The 21316-nt window shown below is 41.3% G+C and overlaps 2 protein-coding genes across 2 annotated transcripts in view; both read right to left on the reverse strand.

Annotated features, from left to right (window-relative positions):
- Positions 1-21316, reverse strand: part of dally (division abnormally delayed protein) — an 83471-nt gene that overhangs the window by 51263 nt on the left and 10892 nt on the right. The window lies entirely within an intron of this gene.
- LOC137578949 (uncharacterized) lies at positions 16226-18648 on the reverse strand. Its single transcript, XM_068292583.1, has one exon. The coding sequence runs from the start codon at positions 18505-18507 to the stop codon at positions 16402-16404; it is 2106 nt and encodes a 701-aa protein (XP_068148684.1). The 5' UTR covers positions 18508-18648; the 3' UTR covers positions 16226-16401.

The following is a 21316-nucleotide window of genomic DNA, read 5'->3' on the forward strand; positions in this document are numbered from 1 at the left end:
CTGCTATTAGCCAACTGCGGCGGCCAGTCAGAGAGAGAGAGAGAGAGAGGTAGGAAGTAAGCAAAAAGTGGCCAAAGAAACACCGAGAGTCGCGCATAACGGTAATTTATCTTTTAGCACGAATTATCGATCGACATTTTAGGGCATTTCTCATACGCGAAATGTACCCCCAACCCAATTGGGTCGCAGAGGACATTGAGGTGGGGAGAGCGCGGGTTGGGTTTTCTGTGGTGGGCGGCGGGAGGTTGAATTTAACTTTGGCTCTTGCCATTTTTCGGGCCCAGAAAACTTAATGGTTTATCTATGTTTGCTATTAGGTAACTGTCAGTTCCGCCACAACAACGAATCAGATGGCGCAGAAAGAGTGGGGTGAAGTGTGTGGGGAGGGGGGGGGGTTCTCTTTCGATAGACTGTTAACTTGGCTTATTGAGTTGTACAGCTCCCTCCTCACACCCTACAGCTCTCCCCCTTTTTGGTGTTGCTGCCGTTGGTTTTTGCTGACGGCGCGACCTTTTTATCGCCGGGTAAGTATCTACCAAGAGTTGGCCTGGTCTCCTCAAGTAATTTCCAAGTGGCGGCAGTTTTTGGGTAATGAAACAAAAAGCTGAAAAAAGGGGAGCGCCAAGCAAACGGACAGCAATAGCAACAACGACAACAACAACAACAACAACAACAACATTTTTGGCACGCGAAACTTGCGCTTATTCAATTTTCAAGCGTCGCCATTGCCAGCCAACATGGCGTATGAGCGCTTCCGCTTTTCTTTGCTTCCGTTGGCTGTCTGGTTTTCCTCCGCCGCCGCCGTCGCCATCACCGTTTCGTTTCCCCTCTCTCTCTCTCTCTCTCATGTTATCCGCAAAATTTTTGAAACGTACATGAACAAAGCGCACAGCGGCAATCATTCATAGTTGGCGTCGGCATTGTTGTTCCACAGGCGGCTTTATATGTATGTATGAACATATATGTCTGGGGTGGGTTTCTAGCTTTTTGTCCTGGGCAAAAAGTTCTCTTTTGGCCCTTTTTTTTTTTTTTGCATGCCATGGCATGCCATACTGCTGTCGGCAAACTTTTTGGCTATACACTGAAACGGTTTGGCTCTAAAATCTCCACCTGTCTACGTCTCTATTCTCCCCTTTCCTCTGCCTTTCTATTTGGGACGTTGGCTTTGTTGCCGCTAATTAAGATGAATGCGTTGTGCGTTTAACAGTCTTAATGGGAACGGAAGTTTTTTGGTCGTCGGCTTTTTCTTTCAGTGTACACACACACACACATTGCCGCCGTTTGCTTTCACTCTTTCTGACAATTGGTCGAAAAGGAAATTGAAAGGTACCCCCTATGGGCAAACTGAAAAGATCCTTTTTTTTCTTGTTCACAATCTTTAATATTCAAATGTGGCAAATGTGAAAGGTCAGAAAGCAAGAAAGGGTTGAACAAAAAATATATGTATTAAACATATAACTTTAAATATTCTATATAAGTATGTACATACAAATCTTTGTTAACTTGAAATTCTTTTCGCCATAAAAATCAATAAGAAATAAAGAACGTTAAGAAAAATGGCTAAGGAAAAAGAATGGTCGAACATCGTTTTGTTGCCGTTTTTTTTTTTAGAGTAGAGTAGAGTAGAGAGAGAGACAGAGAGAGAATTCACAATCTTTATGTTATCCCATCGGTTATACATAGTCGTTTTCCCTTATTGCGTGCCAGATTTATGCAGACACGCAACCAAAGTGACTTTGTCAGGTTGCGTGTTTGCAGTTAATGCGACTATAATTTAATATTTTCGTCGTTCTGTTTCTGTTTTTGTTGTTGCTCTCCTTTCCTCTTTTGCGAAAATTGTTACAATTGTCTGTTTGTCTGTCTGCCGGTGTGTTCGTTGAGTGTTTGGCCTGCCCTAGACCCTGTCCGCAGGCTTACGGTGATCAACCCTCAGCTCAGTTAGGGCGTCGCAAGTATGTATAGCTTTTTTTATTCTGCTTGGGGATGGTTTTTCCTCAATTTTTGTTTCGTTTTTGTGGTCGCAACATTTTGTTGTTGCAATTGTCTCGTGTCGGGGTTTTTGGTCGATGGGTTGACTGGTTGGCGGCTGCTTTTGACTGATGAGTTTCAACACCGCACTCTGGCAACGGCAATCAACAACCCTCTTCAAAAAATTAAGTTGTGTCGAAATCGATGCCAGTCGCTGCTGCTGCTGCCGCTGCTTCTGTCGTTGTTGTTGTTTGTGGGAGGCATCCGCAGAGCACACACACACACACACACAGCGTAACCGCATGTCAATCATAATTAAAACTTTTTGGCTCAGGGGTTGAGTTGCTACGACCCCCCGCAACCTGATCCCGATCCCAACTCTGACTTTGGTCTGCTCTGCTCTGCTGTGCTCTGGCCTGTCCTATCCTGGGTCTGGCTTTGGACTTATCTTATCGTTCGCTTGATTGCTTTTTATGCTATATACATAAAGATATCTATCTTTGTTTGTGTTTGCATGCGTCTGTGTGTGTGTGTGTGTTTATATAGTAAAAGTCATTCAGACTGCAGTCAGTTAGTCTGGTCATTCATACAATTCCCTTGACTTATTCATTGAGGCTTTAGTTTTATCAAACATCGTTGCCAAATAAGGCAAACTTGCTCCAACTGCAAGCAGCAGCATCATTTTCTTCTTTTTTTCATTCCATTCAATGGGCTTCAAGCTGAAAGCTGCGGCTCATTATCAATTTCCAATGCGGCACACACACAAAAAGCGTTGAATGTGCGTTCAGTCATAGGAACCTACACACACACACCGTCAACGGCAGTCGAAGGAGGGATGGCAACAAACTAGGCACTGCTTCTCCTCCTCCTTCGATTCGACTCTTTTCACCCGTCATATCATAGTTGTCGTCAATGTGTCTGCAACAATTGTTGCTCTCCATTTGCTGTCAGGCTCCGGTTTGCTGCTGTTGTCTGTCCTGTCTTTCTCTCTCTCTCTCTCTATCTATCTGTCCTCATTGCTGTTTGAAGATGTCGTTTGCAATTGTTGTGATTTTCTTCGTTGGGGCATTGGGACAGGAGACATCTAGAATGGGCTATGGGGTACATTGTGCAGCACTTGCACTTATTTGCCGTTGCCTGGTCGTTGGCTGCTCGCTGACATTTTACGTGCCTTGCAATCTAAACTGGCCCAGCGCCTCCGCCACTCCCCTTCTCCACCCCATCGTTTCGATAAAAGTGAATCTCAAAATGCACATAGGTACTTACTTACTTGCTATTTCATAATACTAGTCAAACTTCTTACGCTTACCTGCAAAATAAAAGAAAACAATAAATGAAAGATTTGTTAAAATTCAATATGTGTTGCCATTCTCTTTCCCTTAATTCAAGTGCATCTATTTTCTATATCCCCCTACAAACATTTATATAAATATCGTTCAAGTCAAGTCAGTTCATCTTCTTTATCATTTTGTTGGCTCGCGTGTGTATTCCATCAGACGGTCATAAAATGCCTTGAAATGTTTAGCGCATTTTGTTTGAATTAAGATTTAATTATGTGGCAACAACAAGCTAAACAAAAACGAACACCAACAACAACAATAAGAAATGGGAAAAAGGCCGAGGGGTAAAAAAAAAACAAAAAACTCTAAAACGATGCACGCACTTTTCTTACACACAGAAAGAAAAAGCCTTAAATAATTTTATTCAATTTTATGGGATTTTCATTTGAATCCCATTTTGTTCATAGTTCAATTCAAAGTTCAAAATAGAATTGATAGGGCGATTCCTAATGGAGTATCATTTTTTGGATAGTGTCGCTATTTTCTTGTTTTCTCTCAGTGTATTTATTTTATGCTCTGACTGCTGTCTGGTGCCAGTGATCTGTTTGATGCGCTGCCTATGGACTGACTGACATCCCGGAGATCCCATTGTGTGTGTGTGTGTTCGACTGATTGAAATGGATTTGTTTAGATTTAGGTGCATTGTGCATTTTAATGTTGTTGTTCTTGTTGGTAACATTGAAAGATCTGAGAGTGCATCATCGAGCATCATTTTGGCTGGCGCTGTTCCTGTTTCTGTTTCTATTCTCTGGCTCTCGCTGCAGTCAATTTGTTTGTTTGCTTGTGTGTCAAAGTTCAAGACGAGGCCAACTTCTATTTTTGGGTTAAAGTTTATTGAGTGAGAAACATTCGTCGACTAGCTGGCGGCAATTAAAAACCATTCCAGGCAACAGCTGGACCCAAACTGATAAGCCTCACTGGCTGGCCAATGACAACCGTTAAAAGCCTCAAAAATGAAGTTAACCATGGCAAAGGGCACAGAGGATGGCTGAGTGGGTGGAGGGATGAGGACACAGAGTTCAAGCATTCGAAGCTTTGGCCAAGTGGAAATGGTAACTTCTTCTTCTCTTCTTCTGACTGAATAAGTGTGGCGTCGGAGTTCATGTGCACATGACACTTTGCCTTGAATAAAATATGATGATGCTCGGGATGAGAGTTGGTTCAGTTGATGCTGCTGCTGCTGCTTCTGCTGCTGATGATGATGATGATGATGCACCGTGTCGAAAGACAAATAACGCATCGTCGTCGTGAGTCAAGGCAAGTGGTTGGTTGGATGGGCTAGGGGTTGGTTGATGGTTGGATGCCTGCCACGCATTTGCAGTTTGTCAACCGACCCAACATCGTAGGGCCACGGGACACGGTGCACGAGCCACGGGCCACATGGTCGCTGACACAATTCGTTAGCAATGCGTTGACATGCAGTCAAGAGGAGTGAATAGCAAGGGGTTGGGTGTTGGCAAATGAAGAGAGAAAAAAATGAAAAAGTTCTTGAAAAATACTTTAAAAAAAATAACGCTCGCTCGTATAATAAATGCTTCCATGAAGTGATGGGCGGAGTTGGGTGGTGAGTCCGAAGAGTGCAAGCAACACTGATAGCCACTTACTGATGGTTCCTCCCCTTCCCACCCACACACACACACAAACGCAGACACACAAACATTACACACCAAATGGAGCCAATGGTTATTGGAAAACTTTTCGGGGTGAATGAGTTTGACAGGCCAAAAAAACCGAAAATTTTGTTTTTCTTTTTTGCTTTAAATGAAGAAAAAAAGAAATGAAAATTTCTTTCCCAAGAACTCAATAAGAGTGTTTTGTTGTTTGGTTTGTTGTTGTTTTTTTATTTTTATACGAATTTAATTTGAGCAAAAATCTATAAACATTTATGTCACATAAACATTTAAGTGATTTTTGAATTCTCAAACGAAAATTTTTTCAAGTGGAGATGCATTCTCCTACCCAGTATGATCTACTGGCATGACTTTCATATATATCTCATCCTGTCATAATACACAGAGAGGGAGAGAGATAGACAGACAGTCAGGGACATTGAGTAAGGCACTTTGGACGCATTATTATTCTTATGTACATACGTATGTCTACATATGTATGTATGTAGGTACTTATGTTGATGCACAAGCTTGTTTCTTATGGTTCCGACTTGTTGTTTAATCTGTGGCAGTGCCTCAGCAAATTTGTTCAACATTTTCTTCTTCTTCCTCCTCTTTTTTTTTTAAATCAGACCAATTTGTATGCATTAAATGCACAGAGAGGAAGAGAATCAGAGACAGAGACATTTTACCGAGTCTAGATTTACGTAATGTTACCCTCCCACATTGGCTGACAGACAGGAAGAGAAAGAAAGCAAGGGGAAGGGTACAGACAGACATCCCCCCTCTTAGCCGCGATGTCACCCTTGGGCTGTCTCGCCCATGTTGTACAGTTGACGCGTTTTACTTGACATTTGTCAAGCGTTTTGTAAAGCCTCTCCCTTGAAATAATTTTTGTGTTTTTGAGGGATGGGTAGAGGGGGGTGGCAATGGGCACCCACACAACCTCACAACCACCCACCTAACCACTCACCCTACACCTACCCACACACAGACGGGCAGAATATGTTTGTCACTGCGGATGCTCTAATAGAAAGACAGACACACAGACATACGGACAGTCTGCCCGTCACAGAGGTCAAAGTCAAGAATAGAGAAGAGTTGCATACAATTTTCGACAATTATTAATCAAAATCAAGCTACGTTTTTTGCAACGAGGAAATGGATACTTGACTTGGCATTTCATTCATATCATCATCATCATCACCCGCTGTGTGTCTTCTTGTTTCCATATGTATGTATGTCCGTATGTACTATGGGCGTCAAGTGGTCCCAGTTTTCGGTAATTGCTCGAAAGTGTCACTGGCAGTGGCAGAATGAAGAAGAAGAAGAAGAAGACAGGAGCAGCTCTTAAATGCAGACAGGCCAGAACTGAACCCAGAAGAACAATAAATTTGTACAGTCAACGACATAATTAACAGCAACAACTGGAGGACCGGAGAACTGAAAAGGGGAGGAGCAGTGTAGGGAGCAGCAGCAGAACGGTAACAACATCGACATCAGGAAATCAACGCGTTTCGGGGTCAAGCAGAACAACAACAACAGTAACAACAAACCAACAAGAACAACAAACGAGATGTTGTTTAACTTTTGTTTTATTGCAAACATTCATCGCCATTTGCGTTTTTGCCATAAAAGTTGCCTCTGTTCTGTGTTCTGTCTCTCTCTCTCACTCTCTCTCTGTTTGTGTATTTGTGAATTCAGTGGCTCTTTGCCACTGGGATGGTTGAGTTGTCGCTTTTGGACAACGATAAAAATCACTGGTACATTTACAAGGAAAATCCAACAAATATTCAACGAGTTTTGTATGCCCTTTAGGGGTCGTAAGTAAATCCAATCTCTAGTCGGATAAAGTATCATCACGCATCTCTCTTATAATTCAACTGACAAGTCAAGACTTAAGAGTTTATAAAATTCGCCTAGACTATAAGGTCCAACAGTTCCAATTGTTTGGTATCTTTCAGACTTAGACTTCAAACTCCTCCTATATAACAGAAGATACTTTCGATATGCCAAATAATCTTCGGCCAAACATTTCGTTTTATTCTGATTCCTTAGTATGAAAAAGTTATTAATTTTCTAATAGATTAACCTGCTGCAATTGAGGATTATTGTTTCCACTTTCTTCATCTCAAAGTTATCATAGCCCTTCCGTACGAGAGTCGTGTACAACAAAATATGTTGAGGCCAAAAACAACAACAACGAAAGCAATAATAATACACAAAAAGAGAGAAGAGAAGAGACTGAACCAAAGCCAAAAACCCAAACCTCGTTCCCCTCTCCGCTTGCCATAACCCTTAGCCAACAATTTGAAGCGATTCCAACCGACCCCAATGGTCTCGTTTACAAATTAAGCACTTCCAAATGGGCAGCAAATTAATTTTTATTGCGCACAGAGTTATGTAAAATGTGGCACAACAATTCCGGCAGGGTGGGGGAAAAGGAATTGGAGCTGCCAAACTGAGAGTGAGAGTGGGTGGCAATGGTAATGGATATGGGAAGAGTGTGGGGGCCAGGGCGGATGGGAAAGGGCGAAACGGGGGGGTGGGACATTGGTAGTCAATGTTTCTTGTTTGGTGCTTGCAAAATGCAAAAACTTTTGCAAGTTTTGTCGGCCATTCGACTGTTCCTAATAAGAGACGGCCATTTTGTGTCAGTTCATAGAAATTGTCAAAGTTTTGCTTGGATTTTTTTTCGTTTCCCAAAAATATATAAATTTTTTTTTTTTTTGGTTGGGGATAAATTGTCTAAGGATGAGTTGGCGGAAGGGAGAAAGAAATGGGAGTGGGGGGGGATGGAGCCGGGACTAGGATGAGACTACAGACTGTCTGACAGTTATTTAGTGCAGGGATTTAACCGATATCAGCAGAAGCAGCAGCAGCAGCCGGAAACGGAAGCGGCCAACACTTGCCGGCATCAGTTTCTATCTCTCTCTCTCTCTCTGTCTGGTTCGTTCTCTCAGTGTGTGTGTGTGTGTGTTTGCGTGTCTTTTGAGCTAAATTATGTTGCCAGCTTAACGTGGCCGAGATAAGCGCGGCTCTGTTTGAATTTGCCTGGGCATGTCATTAGTTGGGAATTATGTGTATTTAATTGCAATAAGCACAAGTGAGACAGCCAGCTCAGGGCTAGAATTATAAATTGTAGCTACACATACATACATATATACACACATAAACTTGATCATCATTATTATCGTTATCATCTTCATCAGCATTATCAAAATCTTTTCAATTTTTATGTAATTTAAAACTTTATGAACACAACACAAAACACAGGCTTGAAAATCTGTCACTTTGGTCAACATCAGATTGCGTACACATGTCTATATATGTACATATATGTAGGTATATTTTTAGTTTTGTAGGCGTGGCAGATTGACAATTTCATTAAACATTTTGCGGGCTTACAGCCATCCAACCTCATTGGCCTTTGACATGTGTGAGTATGTGTGTGTCGGAATTCATCATTTATTTATATGCTTTCCTTATTATTGCTTCAGTATTTCATTTTTTCACATTCTTCTCCTGCTCCTGCTCTCGTTTTTTCTGTTTGTACCCTGTAGGGCAAGTTTAAGAGGTATATTCGAGGCTTTAGAAGACTTTCTTCCTTCTTCTTTCATGGCTTATATTGGACTTACAAAATAGTGTCTAAATAGAAGCAAACATAATACCCATTAGAATAAATAATTTGTTTGGTATTTCTCGCATTTGCAGGGTATCTATGGAGTATAGCACATGAAATTGAATATCCAAACTTATTGTTGTATTCCTTTTATACCTTTAGAACAATGAGACACTTGTCTGTGTGTGTGAGTGTGCGTACATACGAGTAAATACAATGTAATAAGTACGTCTGGGCGTATCAGGTAAAGTGTCCTGAAGTGTTGGACTGAAGTGAAGTAAAGTGTGTGTAGGGGGAAAGGTAAATGTAGGTACTGGTCTGATGTCTGATGATTGTAAGGCCTGATGGGGGTGGGGGTTGAGATGCTGCTACTCCTGGCCTAAAGTGTCATTGTTGCCATTGAGCATGCTTTTTGTTTAATAAATTATTTATCAAACGACAGACAGCAGTCGAGCGGCAGACACGTGGCATTGGTCCACAAAATAAGATATATGTATGTATGTATGTATATAAATACATATACTTATGCATGGATGTGTGTGCATATATTTATGCGTATATGCCAGAGCTTCTACAGGGCCAATCGAATGAAATAAATACGCCAGAGGCAAGCAAAAACAAAAAATTAATATATTTCGTCTTCTATAGCCTTAAATTGAAAGCGATTATAAAATTCATCGTTAGTAATTCAAACAATTGAAACGTCCATCGAGGGCCCTGGCAATCAAAATAAAACGAAACAAAAAAATCCGAAAAGAAATCTGCATAAACAAATAATAATAAACAATGAAAGGCCAAGAATAGGAATGAATACATCAATCAGATGATTTTGTTGCTGGTTGTATCTAAAAATATTTGAAATATTCAATCAATAAATGATAATTGACAAACCGAAGAGGGAGTGAGAGTTAAAAGTGCCAATGGTCGTCAGGGAAACAAACGGATCCAATGAGGGGAGTTAAGTGGGGAGGAACTTTGCTGTGAACAGTTGTCGCTGCTAATTGGCATTGACAGTTGGCAACAGGCACCATGCCCCCTACCCTCCCTACTACTCGCTACTCTCTACAATCTTGCCTTTTGGATGATGCTACTTTGCTGCATTCAATTAATGCCGGAAATCCCCGCACAAGAGGGTAAAATGGAAAGAATTACTGATAAGGACATGAAATTGCAGTCCCAAGTTCTCACACAGTTCTCAGTTCACTTCGGTTCAGTTCCTGTCAGGGAAATGCATATACATACACACACTTGTATATCTGTATCAGTACGTATAGAATGTAATAAATGTTCAACATTTTCGTGTTGCTTTAATTAATGCAATTAAATGTCGAGTGAGAATAATTGAAATTGCCCATAAAGCTAAAGGGGTAGCATGTGCTATAAATATGTGTATGTACATATAAGTAATTCAGTAAGATCTTCTCCTTGTGTGCACTATACATATGTATCTCAAGCATTTGTATATTATGATTAAAATATTACCCTTTGGGCCAAATTTCATACTAAAGTAACAAGGACAATGGAATAATGGAGGAGGATATAATAATCGATAAATCAAATAATTGGTGTAATGAAAATACCTTTGAAATGTTTTAAGGAAATTCTTACCAAACATTAAAAAGTGAATAACTTTACAGTTAGTTGTTTGTACTAAAAACCTTTGAAATTCTCAAATTAATGCCTTAAGCCTTCTATTCACATATCTTTAGATTTCTCTGGACTCGTAAATAGCTCCACCAAATTGTTTAAATCGATTAATTAGTGCATCAATTTCTCATGTTTCCTGAATCGATTTCGTTGAAATGTTGGCCAAATTACCAACAAAGCTTTAGCCAGGGCTTAAATAAAGTTGTAAATGCTGGCAAGTCAAAACACTTAAGCCAACAAGAGTACAGCCCACAAAACAAGAGACATGCAAGTTGTTTGTTTTCGTGGGTGGGTGGGGGTTCGGTGGTGTTAGTGGGCGGGGAAATTGAGCCAAACCAAGAAAACCTGCAATCGGCTTACGGTTCACTATTTTATTGTTCTAGTTGTTGTTTGCAGAAAAAGGGGTGTGGGTGAGGAGTGTGGAGAGCGGTAAGGGGATGCCAGTTTTACTATGTACTTTGGGGGTGTGGCCGAGACACTAATTGTTGGTTGTTACCTGTCCTGGCGAGTATCGGAGCAGCAAGTTCCGGTAATTAAGCAAAGAACTGACGTTACGTGACACGAAAAAACTCTCTCTCTCCCTCTCTCTCGCTTAACTCAAGTCATGGTACACTGGACGAATGCAGAGCACTTGTTGATGCTGAAGGGGGTGACAGGGGGCAATGGAAGTAGGGTGGATGGGGCCAACTATTACTACTTGCCCGTAGTTGCCGCAACAATATATCAGCACAAATCCTGCTTAGTGGTTTTTCAATTAAAACTTGTAAATTTGAAATGAGACGACAGCAAAAATGCCAACAAGAACAACAACGATGATAGCCAACCAACCAAACCAAGTGCTGCTGAGCCAGGCCAATGGACTTGGCCGCACCTGCCTCACACAGATATATACAATACCTCTCTCTCTCTTTTTCTCTATATATACATATATATAAATATATACAAAGTCGTGCAAACATGTCCCGAAATTTATATAGAAGCAAGTCCGCTTTTGCTGGAAAATTAATAAACAGCATAAAATTTTAACTAGACCCGGTAACGGCATTGTTCCCGTTTCCGTTTGCCAACCCACCTCGCTCTCCTCCTCTCCCTACCCCCACCGAACCACTTCTTCTCTATTATATGGGCAAGGCAATGAACTTTTGCTCCTGTTCTTCATTCCTCCTCGTTCCTGTTCCTCTTCCTGGGCATTCTCATTGTGTATGGCTAAGGTCAACATATACCTAAAGCTTCACTCTATGTGTGTTTTTGGCTGCCTGATTCGGCCGAGCCAGGCCGGCTCACATTGAAATCTATTATGTATGGTCCGAAAGAGGATGGAGAGCGGGCAACATGTGTGGGGGGTTGTTGCAAGCGCATTATGCAAAAGTTGGAGGGGGAGGCCGTTGTATTTTCATTTTCATCGCTCTTTTCTTCCTTTTTTTTTCGAGCACGAATTTTTGGCCAAGCACTTGGGTAGCACGTTGTACGTATGTAGAATGTAGGGTGCAGTCAAACGCGCCTCATGTGGCATAACTGGGTCGCGTGCACTTGAAGGAAGGCAGATCCCCCCAGAATCACCTCAAACTCCATGGTGCTGCTCATGCTTATGCTCATGCAGGCGTTGAGCGTGAAAAATGCAATCAATTCTTGTTTTCTTTTATGTTCTCGCTGGCACAATTGGGCAAATCAGCCAGAAAGGCAGGATATATGGAACATATGTATATATATACACAGTAAGTATATTTTATATTATGACTGACCCAAGTATTTTTTCTTCGTTTTTACACGTGGCCGGGTAACCAAAAAGTAATATTTGTAGATCTTAAAAAAGAACAATCAAACGTATTATTACTTCACATCACAATTTATGGCCAACTGATCCAGTTGCTTTAATGATTTTTCCAAGGCAAAGTAGTGAGAAGGCATTTCCCATTTTCCAATGTATTTACGTCATGATTTAGCGACGATTTGTTGAAAGGTTACGTCAAGAAGAACAAACGGTATCGGTAACTTGAACAGTGCACGCAAAATGTATAGGGCTACAAACTCTCTTCGACCCATATACGAAAGAAAAAAATGCCTCTCCCAAATGCCAATCTACATAGAAAACCTAGCCCAAGTACAAACAATAAAATACAACTAAACGCATTATCAAAATAATAAACAATTGATGATATTTTACTTACGATAACAACAAACACCAACAACAAACACCAACAACCTCTTCAAAAGCATAAAAATAAAAAAAAACAGAAAAGAAATCAATAAAATATACAAAACGCAATTGAAGCAAAATGATAGGAATTTGGTGGGAAGGGGGTGTAGGGGGGAAGGTAGGGAAAGGAGCACAAAATGCTTGCAAATAAATAAAAATTGCTTTATTTATTAAGCATTAAACAATAAATGGGATTATTTTTATCATCAGACCAAAAGAAAAAGGGAATAAGTGAGGTTGAGCAGAAAAAGAAAAACAAAAACCGAAGAACAACAAAAAAAAAAAAAACAATAACATAATGTACAACTCTCTTTCTAACCAACTTCAACCCCAACCCCATCCCATCTCTCTTTTTTCCTTCACCCAAAGCAATCGACTCTATGCCATTCCACTCCTCCTCAATCTTCCACTCAGTGTGAGAATAACAATTGCAAACAGGAGCTAGGCAAATAAATGCAAATCATGTTGTTTCCTTTAGCTGAAAGCAGCAGCTCCGCCACACACTTTTTCCAGATACTCTTTCTTCTCAAAATCACATCAAACAAACCACAACATAAGGAAGGATCATTTATATTAGAGGTAAGTACATACTTCTATAATCCATCTGTCTTCTATTTTACTATTTACCAACTAAACACTTGGCGATCTAGATGTTAAGGATTGCTTATCATTTTGCAAAGGGTATAGAAAGCGCGTTCATTCATTTATAAATTATAGCCTCTGGCTTAGTTTGGGATTTTTGATGACCGACAGTGGAGGTTGGCGGAGGACGAAGTGGGCAGAAGGTTTGAAATGGGAAGCATTATGGCGATTGCGATTGTGATATTGTAAATAGCGTTTGAAGTGCTCCGTTGTGGGGGTTTTGTTGGCCGGGGTGGGGCGCGGTGCGGAGTGACCAAGAATCCAAGCAAATGTCAGGGGTGGACAGGCAAGGCCTACTAAGTAGCCATTCAACTCATTTGAATGAAACACTGTTTCACTCGGCCTCTCCATTCTTATAAAATGTTTCACGTTTTTTTTTTTTTTAAGGGTTTTTGTTTTTGTTATGCTGTTTTTGTTTGCTCGTCCCGAATTTTATTTCACCAAATTTGTAACTGTCACTTTACATTACAATTTTTTGTTGTTGTTGTTGTTCTCCTTCTTCTGTTCGGTGCGTTTCCTTTTGAGGCTTTCTTTTTTCTTCCTTTTTCATCAAGTATTTACTGCTGTTGTTGTTGTTGTTGCTGCTGTAGTTGGTATGAAAATCTACATGTTCCAAACTTTTACCGAATGGTCGGTCCGAGTGTGTTTTGATTGTGAGGGGAAAACCGGGGACAAAAAAAAGTTTCTGGTCTAAAGGTAGGCAAAAGTTTTGCAAGTGACAAATAGATTTAAATTTGAAAATGCTTTTTCTGTGTTGCGACCATTGAAACGATTTGAATGGTTGGGTTTCTGGCCCGAATGAATGGGGTTGGATGGATGTGTACGGTTTGTTTGTATGTTGTATGTTGCAAAGGGTTTGTCATGCAAAGCACTATTGACAGCGGTCGTAAATCTTTGCAAAAGTGCCTGCTTTAACCCTTGTCAGAGAAGGGTAAGAGCCAGCCAGCCAGCAGTCAGTGGTGGCAAAACGAACGACCTGGGCGTGAAAATTTGTGTATGAGCATGAAAATCAGCTTTCAAGTTGCTTCGATTTAAGCGATTTACAGGGTTACCTATTTATGTAACCATCATGGCCATATCCACAACACTTGTCTTGCCATTTGTAAGATTTGTAAGAGGAAGAGGGTTTTCGGGCCAGATGAATAATGATTAGACTGGCCTAATGGAAAACTAAGCCAAACAAAGTCAACTTCAATCTATTAGTAGGTTACACACACTAATCCGCTCCATTAAAGATTAGTATTACATTTAGTATTACAAAATTCAGTTTTGTGCTGTAACGACAGAAGAGGCTTGGCTTCAACAAGTTGAGAATCATAACTAAATAAAGCGAAATAATACTTTGGACTAGCTGTACAGTGCTCGAAAGTCCAAGTTTTCTTTTATGAATTGCAATTCTTAAGTATTTTGAAGAGTAAAACTTCAATTTAAAAATTTCTATTAACATTTAGCCCTTTTCCATAATACGATGACATCAGTTTTTGTTTCAAAATTCCAAGTAGTGTGGCCCGTTCAAACAAAAGCATATGTTGCATGTCCATTTAATATAGGAATAGATAATTCTGGTTAATTTCAATGACCTTATCATCACGCTGGAACATTTTTTTTATATTTTTTCTCAATTTCCCGAGAACTAAAACAGAGAGAAAAGCAGCAAAGTGGGGGAAATAACCGAATTCGTTGAAGCAATTATGTGAGGAGGCGGCACAAATGTTCACAGCTCGCCAGCCATCATCATTCGAATTGCATTTACAAATTAGCATTCTAATGAGCAAAGGCCCTGGCCTGGCCTGGGTAATTATGGGCGCCGCCTTCTTTTGTCTATTTGGAAGCCACCAACTTCCCCTACTCTACGAATCCATACATACATTGTGCAAGAGCAGTAATTTCGCTGGGAGCAAGCATGGCCTTTGCGTGTTGGCCAATTGAAATGAGATGGATGGATTTGTTTAGGCCAGCACAGAGTAGGAGTTGCAGTACAACTGAACCAGCAGAAGGACGAGGAGAAGGCAATTGAAGGTTTATGAATGGAAGCGACAACTAGGCCGCATTGCGGCTGATCTACTTGCAAGTTCCTGTCCCTAATCCACAAGTAACCTGACTGCAACCCCCCCCCCCCCAAACCGCACCACCTTCGAGTTAAAGTTGCATTAAAAACTGAAACTGAAAACCGGTTACCATCATCATCATAATCATCATCATAATCATCATCATCATCATCATTATGCGTTTTGCGCTGCAGCCACAGAATAACGAAAAATTCTTGACTTTTGTTTCACATACATACAAAAAAAAAAGGAACGAGGTTTATCTTACGATTCTCCCGAGGTTCCCGGGTTCTTTGGCTGTCCCTTTTTTTGTTTTTGTTTATATAAATTCTTTGAAATGCTCACAAACACACACAGATATAGAGAGAAAATTAAATTTGTTTTCTTCTTTTTAATTTTTATATAGCTCGACTGCTCTTTGGCTGGTTTCTATGGCGTTTTCTTCCTTGTTTTTTTTTTTTTGTTTCTGTTGCACGCTCTACTGAACGCACTGAACGGCCCGAAAGAGGGCCCTATTCTTGTTCTTGTTGGCTAGTAGAGTTTGGTTTGCTTAGAGTTTTTGGGACGTCGGTGCCTTTTTAGACGCAACTCTCACAAAGTCTCAGAGTTGTTGGTTGGGAGAGTTGTTTTTTTCCTTTTTTTTTTTTGGAGTGTGGTCCGAGAACTGAACATGCATGTAAAAATGCAACGTAACTTGGAAACGGAATGGAACCACAGAGAAAGAGAGGGAGAGAGAGAGAGAGAGAGAGCGAGTTATGGCGACGGTGGCGGGGGGCAGGTAGAGCTGGTGGCCAGAGAAGGGCCACAAACACCATGTGCATGTGCGGTTGATGACTTGCACTTGGCTCTCGATTTCGGTGTCGGTCGAACTAACAGAGACTGAGTGACTCTGACTCTGACTTTGACTTTGGCACTGGTTAGACTGGCTGGCTGCTGCTGGTGCTGCTTGTTTTGCTTGCTTACTTGGTTGCTGCTAGCCTGGTCAGGAATTCGGTTTGGGTTTGGGCATTGGGGTTTGAGTTTGGTTTTGTTTGGTGTTGGAGTTTTCTGTTTCTCCTGTTTTACTTTGACTTTGGCTGCCGGTGGCGGTTTATTTAATATTTTTTTTCTTTTCTTTTCTCTCAGATCTGGCCAGAAACAAGTGTGACCAGTTTTTGAATTGAAAGAATTTATAGTATGTATATTTATCAAATAAAAAAAGGGGGAAGGAAAATGAATTTGCAACAGAAATATAGTTTTGTGTTTTTTTTTTAAATCATTTAAAATTTAGATTCGTATACGATTGGAAGAACATAAACTGGGTGGAAGGGGCAGGGAGGGATTGATGTCATTTTATATTCTTTATAACAGCCTTGGTAAACTCGGAGCATTTGGCCTTGCCACCCAAATCCATTGTGCGCACATTGTCCTCTTTGATGGTCTTTATAACGGCTTGTTCAATTAAATCGGCATAGCTATGGAATTGTATATAGTGCAACATCATTACAGTGGACAGAAGCAAAGCTGTGGGATTTGCCAGATCTTTGCCAGCAATATTTGGAGCGGTGCCATGGACAGATTCGAAGATGGCACCAGAAGTGCCAATGTTACCCGATGGCGTTAGACCCAGGCCACCAACTAAACCGGCGCAAGTATCAGAGATAATGTCACCATAGAGATTGGGTAGAACGAGAACATCGAAGCGTTTTGGATTATTGACAATCTTCAGGCAGACGGTGTTTAGAGTGACCTCCTCGTAGGTAATGCCCAGAGACTCCATTTGCGGCTTGTACTTGTTGGCCACTTCGCGGACACAATTGATGAAGAGTCCATCGGACATACGCATCGATGACTTCTCGTGAACGGCTGTGATTTTCTTGCGCTTCATGGCTAGGGCATAGGAGAAACAGTATTCGGCGACTCTGAGTGAGGCGGCACGTGTGATTAGCTTAATGCTCTGCACGACACCATTGACCAGAGTGTGCTCAATGCCCGAGTATTCGCCTTCCGTGTTCTCACGTATGGTCACCACATCGACATCCCCGTAGACAGTCTCTACGCCGGGTAGGGAGCGGCAGGGTCTTACATTTGCATAGAGATTGAAGAGTTGACGCAGAGTTAGATTCAGGGAACGAAAACCTGTCCCCACCGGCGTCATTAAGGGACCCTTGAGGCCAACTTTGGTCCGCTGCATGCTTTCAATCACCTGCTTGGGCACTGACGCCCGTCCATTGCTATCCATAACGGGCGTCACATCCACTGGCTCAAAGATCAGTGGGACCTTAGCCGCTTCAAGGATTTCAAGCACGGCAAGCGAAATTTCAGGCCCAATGCCATCCCCGGGCATAAGAGTGATGGTGCGTGGCTTATGACTACCATTGCCGACTTTAGACCCGCCGCCGCCGTTGACGACTCCGCCACCTTTGCCGGTGCCTTTCCCGCCGCCAGGACGTCGGGTGATTTGAGTAGTTTGAGTTGGGGGTTTCACTGGGCCTTTTGGAGGTGGTTTTTGTGGTGGCTGTGTGGGTGATGGTCCTGAACGTGGCGGTACAGGAGGTGCTTGACTAGGCGGTTGAGATGTGGGTCCTGATGGTCCTGGAGGAGTCTGATTAGCGGGCGCAGCTGGAGGTGTTGGTAACAAAGGATTCGATTGTTTCGGACTAGGTTGTTGTGCTGGAGGTTTACTTGGTGCTCCTGGACTAGGTTTCGCTGCAGTGGAAGGTGTCAATGGAATGATTAACACTGGTTTAGGTGCTTGATTGGGCACTGTTGTCGGAGCTCTAGGGATTGGTGTTGTCGATGGAGCAGTTGGCTTCTCCGATTGTCCTTTTCCTGTCTTCTGGGATGGCTCATTACTACGTTGTTTATCTACAGATCCTCCATTTGGTGATGTAATGGGAGTTTTCGTCTGCTTATCTGTTGTATTCTTCCCCTTACCAGGACCTTCTCCACTGCCAGGGCCTTTACCTCCTGGCGGTCCTCCCTCCGGGGGCTCTCCACCGGATGGTCCAGCTGGTGATCCGCCACCGGAAGAGCCTCCCCCTGTTGATGTTATTGATCCGGATCCCTCGGACACAGAGAAACCAAAGCCTCCCGCAGCTGAGCTCATTGAATTGCGTGGTGGGTTAATGGGACGTGGTTCAAGCACCACACCCAAACGTCTATGATAGATTTCGTGGACAGTGTCTCCTCCTTGTTTTAGTTCCTTTGAATCGTTGCCCTGTTTCTCGCCAGGTCTCACCGTGGGACAGGTTTGTCGTCTTGCCGGCTGCACAGACTCATCGGCTGTTCGCCTTGGTCGCCGGCTAGTCTCCAGTGGTCGACTGCTTCGGACTCTTGTGAAACGCACTCGTGTTCCATAGTTTTCGGCATAGAAGCGGATGTGATGAGAACCGATGCTACCATTGGCTGGACGATGGCAAACAGTTGCAATCCCAACCAACCGACGCAACATATTGTTAATGCCAAAAGTAATTTTGCGGCAAGTGTCACTGCGAGGAAGGAAACCGAGTTTGTTGTTTGTTTTTCAAAATTTTATTCTTAATAGATCATTGCTATGATGTCTTCCAATCACGAGCTATAGACTGAAAGTGCCATGATAAGGGGGCACAAACTTTGTGGAATATCTTTGCTATAAAATTCACAGCCTACTCATTCTATGTATATATATTTCCATATCCATTGGAATTGTTTGCCTTTACTACTAGATATTTCCATTTCCGCAAAACGTTTAAAAAATTCATTCTCTCCCTCTCTCTCCTTTTTGTACAATGGCGGAAGTCAACACTTGGCCGGGCCCGGCTACGGCTCGACTCGGGATCTGAATCGTGCTCGGACCAATACCAATTTGCATAGCTTTTAGGCAAACGTCTTGGGCCTTAACATTTGCAACGGGCCAACTTCCTTTTAGTGCTAGTTTCGCTTTTGTTTGGCGCCTCAAAAAAAGTAAAAAAAAAAAACTTTTTGGCGACTGGCACCGACTGGCCAAAATAATAAAAAAAAATTGTATAAGGAAGCAAACGTAAAAGTAAGGAAAAACTTTTCCAAGGCAAACACGCGACAAGTTGGCTAGAACGTTGACGCAACGCCTTGTAACCCTTTTTCAGGCTGGCGCAGGAAATGATTTCATTTCATTTTACAGAAATTATTTCTCCGGTTTTATTTTATATAATTTTTTTTTTTTTTTTTTTTTTTTTTGGGTTCTACTATGCCGATTCACTTTGCATTTCGCTTTTATTTTTGGTTAAGCTAATTAAATTACTTTTTCCGTCTGCAATTTCATTTGAAAATTTGTTTGTTTTGAAGGTCGGGCGGTATTTGTATTTGTTTGGCTCTCTTTCTCTGGCTTTAATTGAAAAAGTTTCCCTCCGACCACCACCGACCGACCCAACGAGCCCCCGACCGACAATGGAAAATGATTAAATATGAGAAAATTTTTTGTCATGTATTTAATTATATGTAAATGGGAGCAGTAACGAAATTAGCTGCGAAAGGCAATCAAATTATGCAGAAAAGGAACGTAACCAGAACCACCTTACAACTAGAAAGAGGGAGATAGAGATAGAGAGAGAAAGAGAGTGTGTAGCACACGCACACACCTGCAGATATTCATGTGTGTGTGTTGTGGTGTGTGTGATGTGGTGCGGCCACGCCCACGTTACGCTTTTAGCTACCATAGAGTATCTTTATAATTTATATACCCTGTATACTTAAATCTGAAAGTTCAAAAGGTCTGTAAGAAAAGTTGGTCAATGTTTCTGTCCTTAGATGGGGTTGGGTCTCTTCGAAGGTCTTGTTGAGTTTGCATGTAGCTACAGGATATCCATATAGTCGTTGCCTTGCCATGTTCTAGCATATTCGTCTTTTCAAGCTGTTGTCATTTGGCATAATCATATTTCAACGGATTAGCATAATTTTAACGAAAAATATTAATAATGAAAAGTGAATGGCGGTTGGTCGGTCTGTCTCTCTGTCGTTCAGTCTCTGCATCTCCGCCCCCGGTTGACAAACACGCGACGCGGCAAGTTATATTACATTTTCCTACTGTTCTAGGTAGACTATATACATACATATGTTTGTATGTACATATATAGAGGAGGAGAGGTTAAGCTCTGGATGTGCTCATATTTATTTTGTTACGCGCATTTATATTCATATTTGGTAATTCGAATACCTCCTTCTCTCACTCACTCACCTGCACCTTCTTTTGTTTCGTTTGCTGATGATTGCGTGGGCAGAGGGGAGAGACTCTTTTTCTTACCCTATTTATCAAAGAGGTATATTGGCTTAAAGGCGCCCCAGAGGGTTTCCAATCACTTTAATCTCTCAGCTCTTAAGTGGCATGTAGAGCATACAATAGTCGTCAGTGCAAATACATAGTTAGACCATATTACTTTGAATTTTTCCAACAGATTTAGTTAGAGTTTAGGTTTTGGTTGTTTTGGGGTCCGACGTTGTTGGTATTGGTGTTGGCGTTGAGCGCCTCGTCGCATTTGTTGTTAAATGATTGATGATCTTTTGTTAAGGTTGCTGCCAACCAACCGCCTACACCTACACACACACACACACAATTATTTACACATTATATTATGGCATATATTTTAATTTTTTTTCTGTGTTTCTGTTTCTTTGCTTGTTTTACATTTTTTTTGGCCAAAAACCGCCAAGCTGTCTAGTTGAGTGCACATTTCAGTGTTCGTTATCTGACCAACTTACCACTCGGAGTCGCCATATCTCTCCTTATATTATAGATAGATACCTAGACAAACATACATGTGTGGGTATGTTTATGTGTTTGCTTGCGTTGTTGTCAATAGATAAAAAAAGATTGTTTGCCATTATGAATAAGTATACACACCTGCAATGGTAAGAGTAAATATAATGAACAAATTAGTTAGAGTCACTTAGAGTTACTTCAATTCATTTTATGCCAGTTCAAGCGGCAAATTCTTTGGAATATCAAGTTTTGTTTTCTTAAGATTATCTAAACTCTTTGGTATCATTGTTCTTTAGGAAAAGTTAATCTGGCTCTGGTTATATTTATTCGCTTTAAGTCCGGTTTCAAATTCTGGCATCTTCTTGCTATTTCCACCCTCTCCTCATATACTTATGTATATATATTTAAAGAGTTTGTTTTCTTCTTCTGTTTGCATTTACTTCTCTTTTATTATTTGGATTTTGGCTTAGTGTGCAAAAAAAAAAAAAGAAACTGGCAAAAAAAGACCAAAGTCAATAAACCGTATAAATGTACAACAACAAAAGTA

Source organism: Drosophila tropicalis, unplaced genomic scaffold (genome assembly GCF_018151085.1).
Source record: "Drosophila tropicalis isolate 14030-0801.00 unplaced genomic scaffold, ASM1815108v1 contig_694, whole genome shotgun sequence".
NCBI classification, from domain to species: Eukaryota; Metazoa; Arthropoda; class Insecta; order Diptera; family Drosophilidae; genus Drosophila; species Drosophila tropicalis.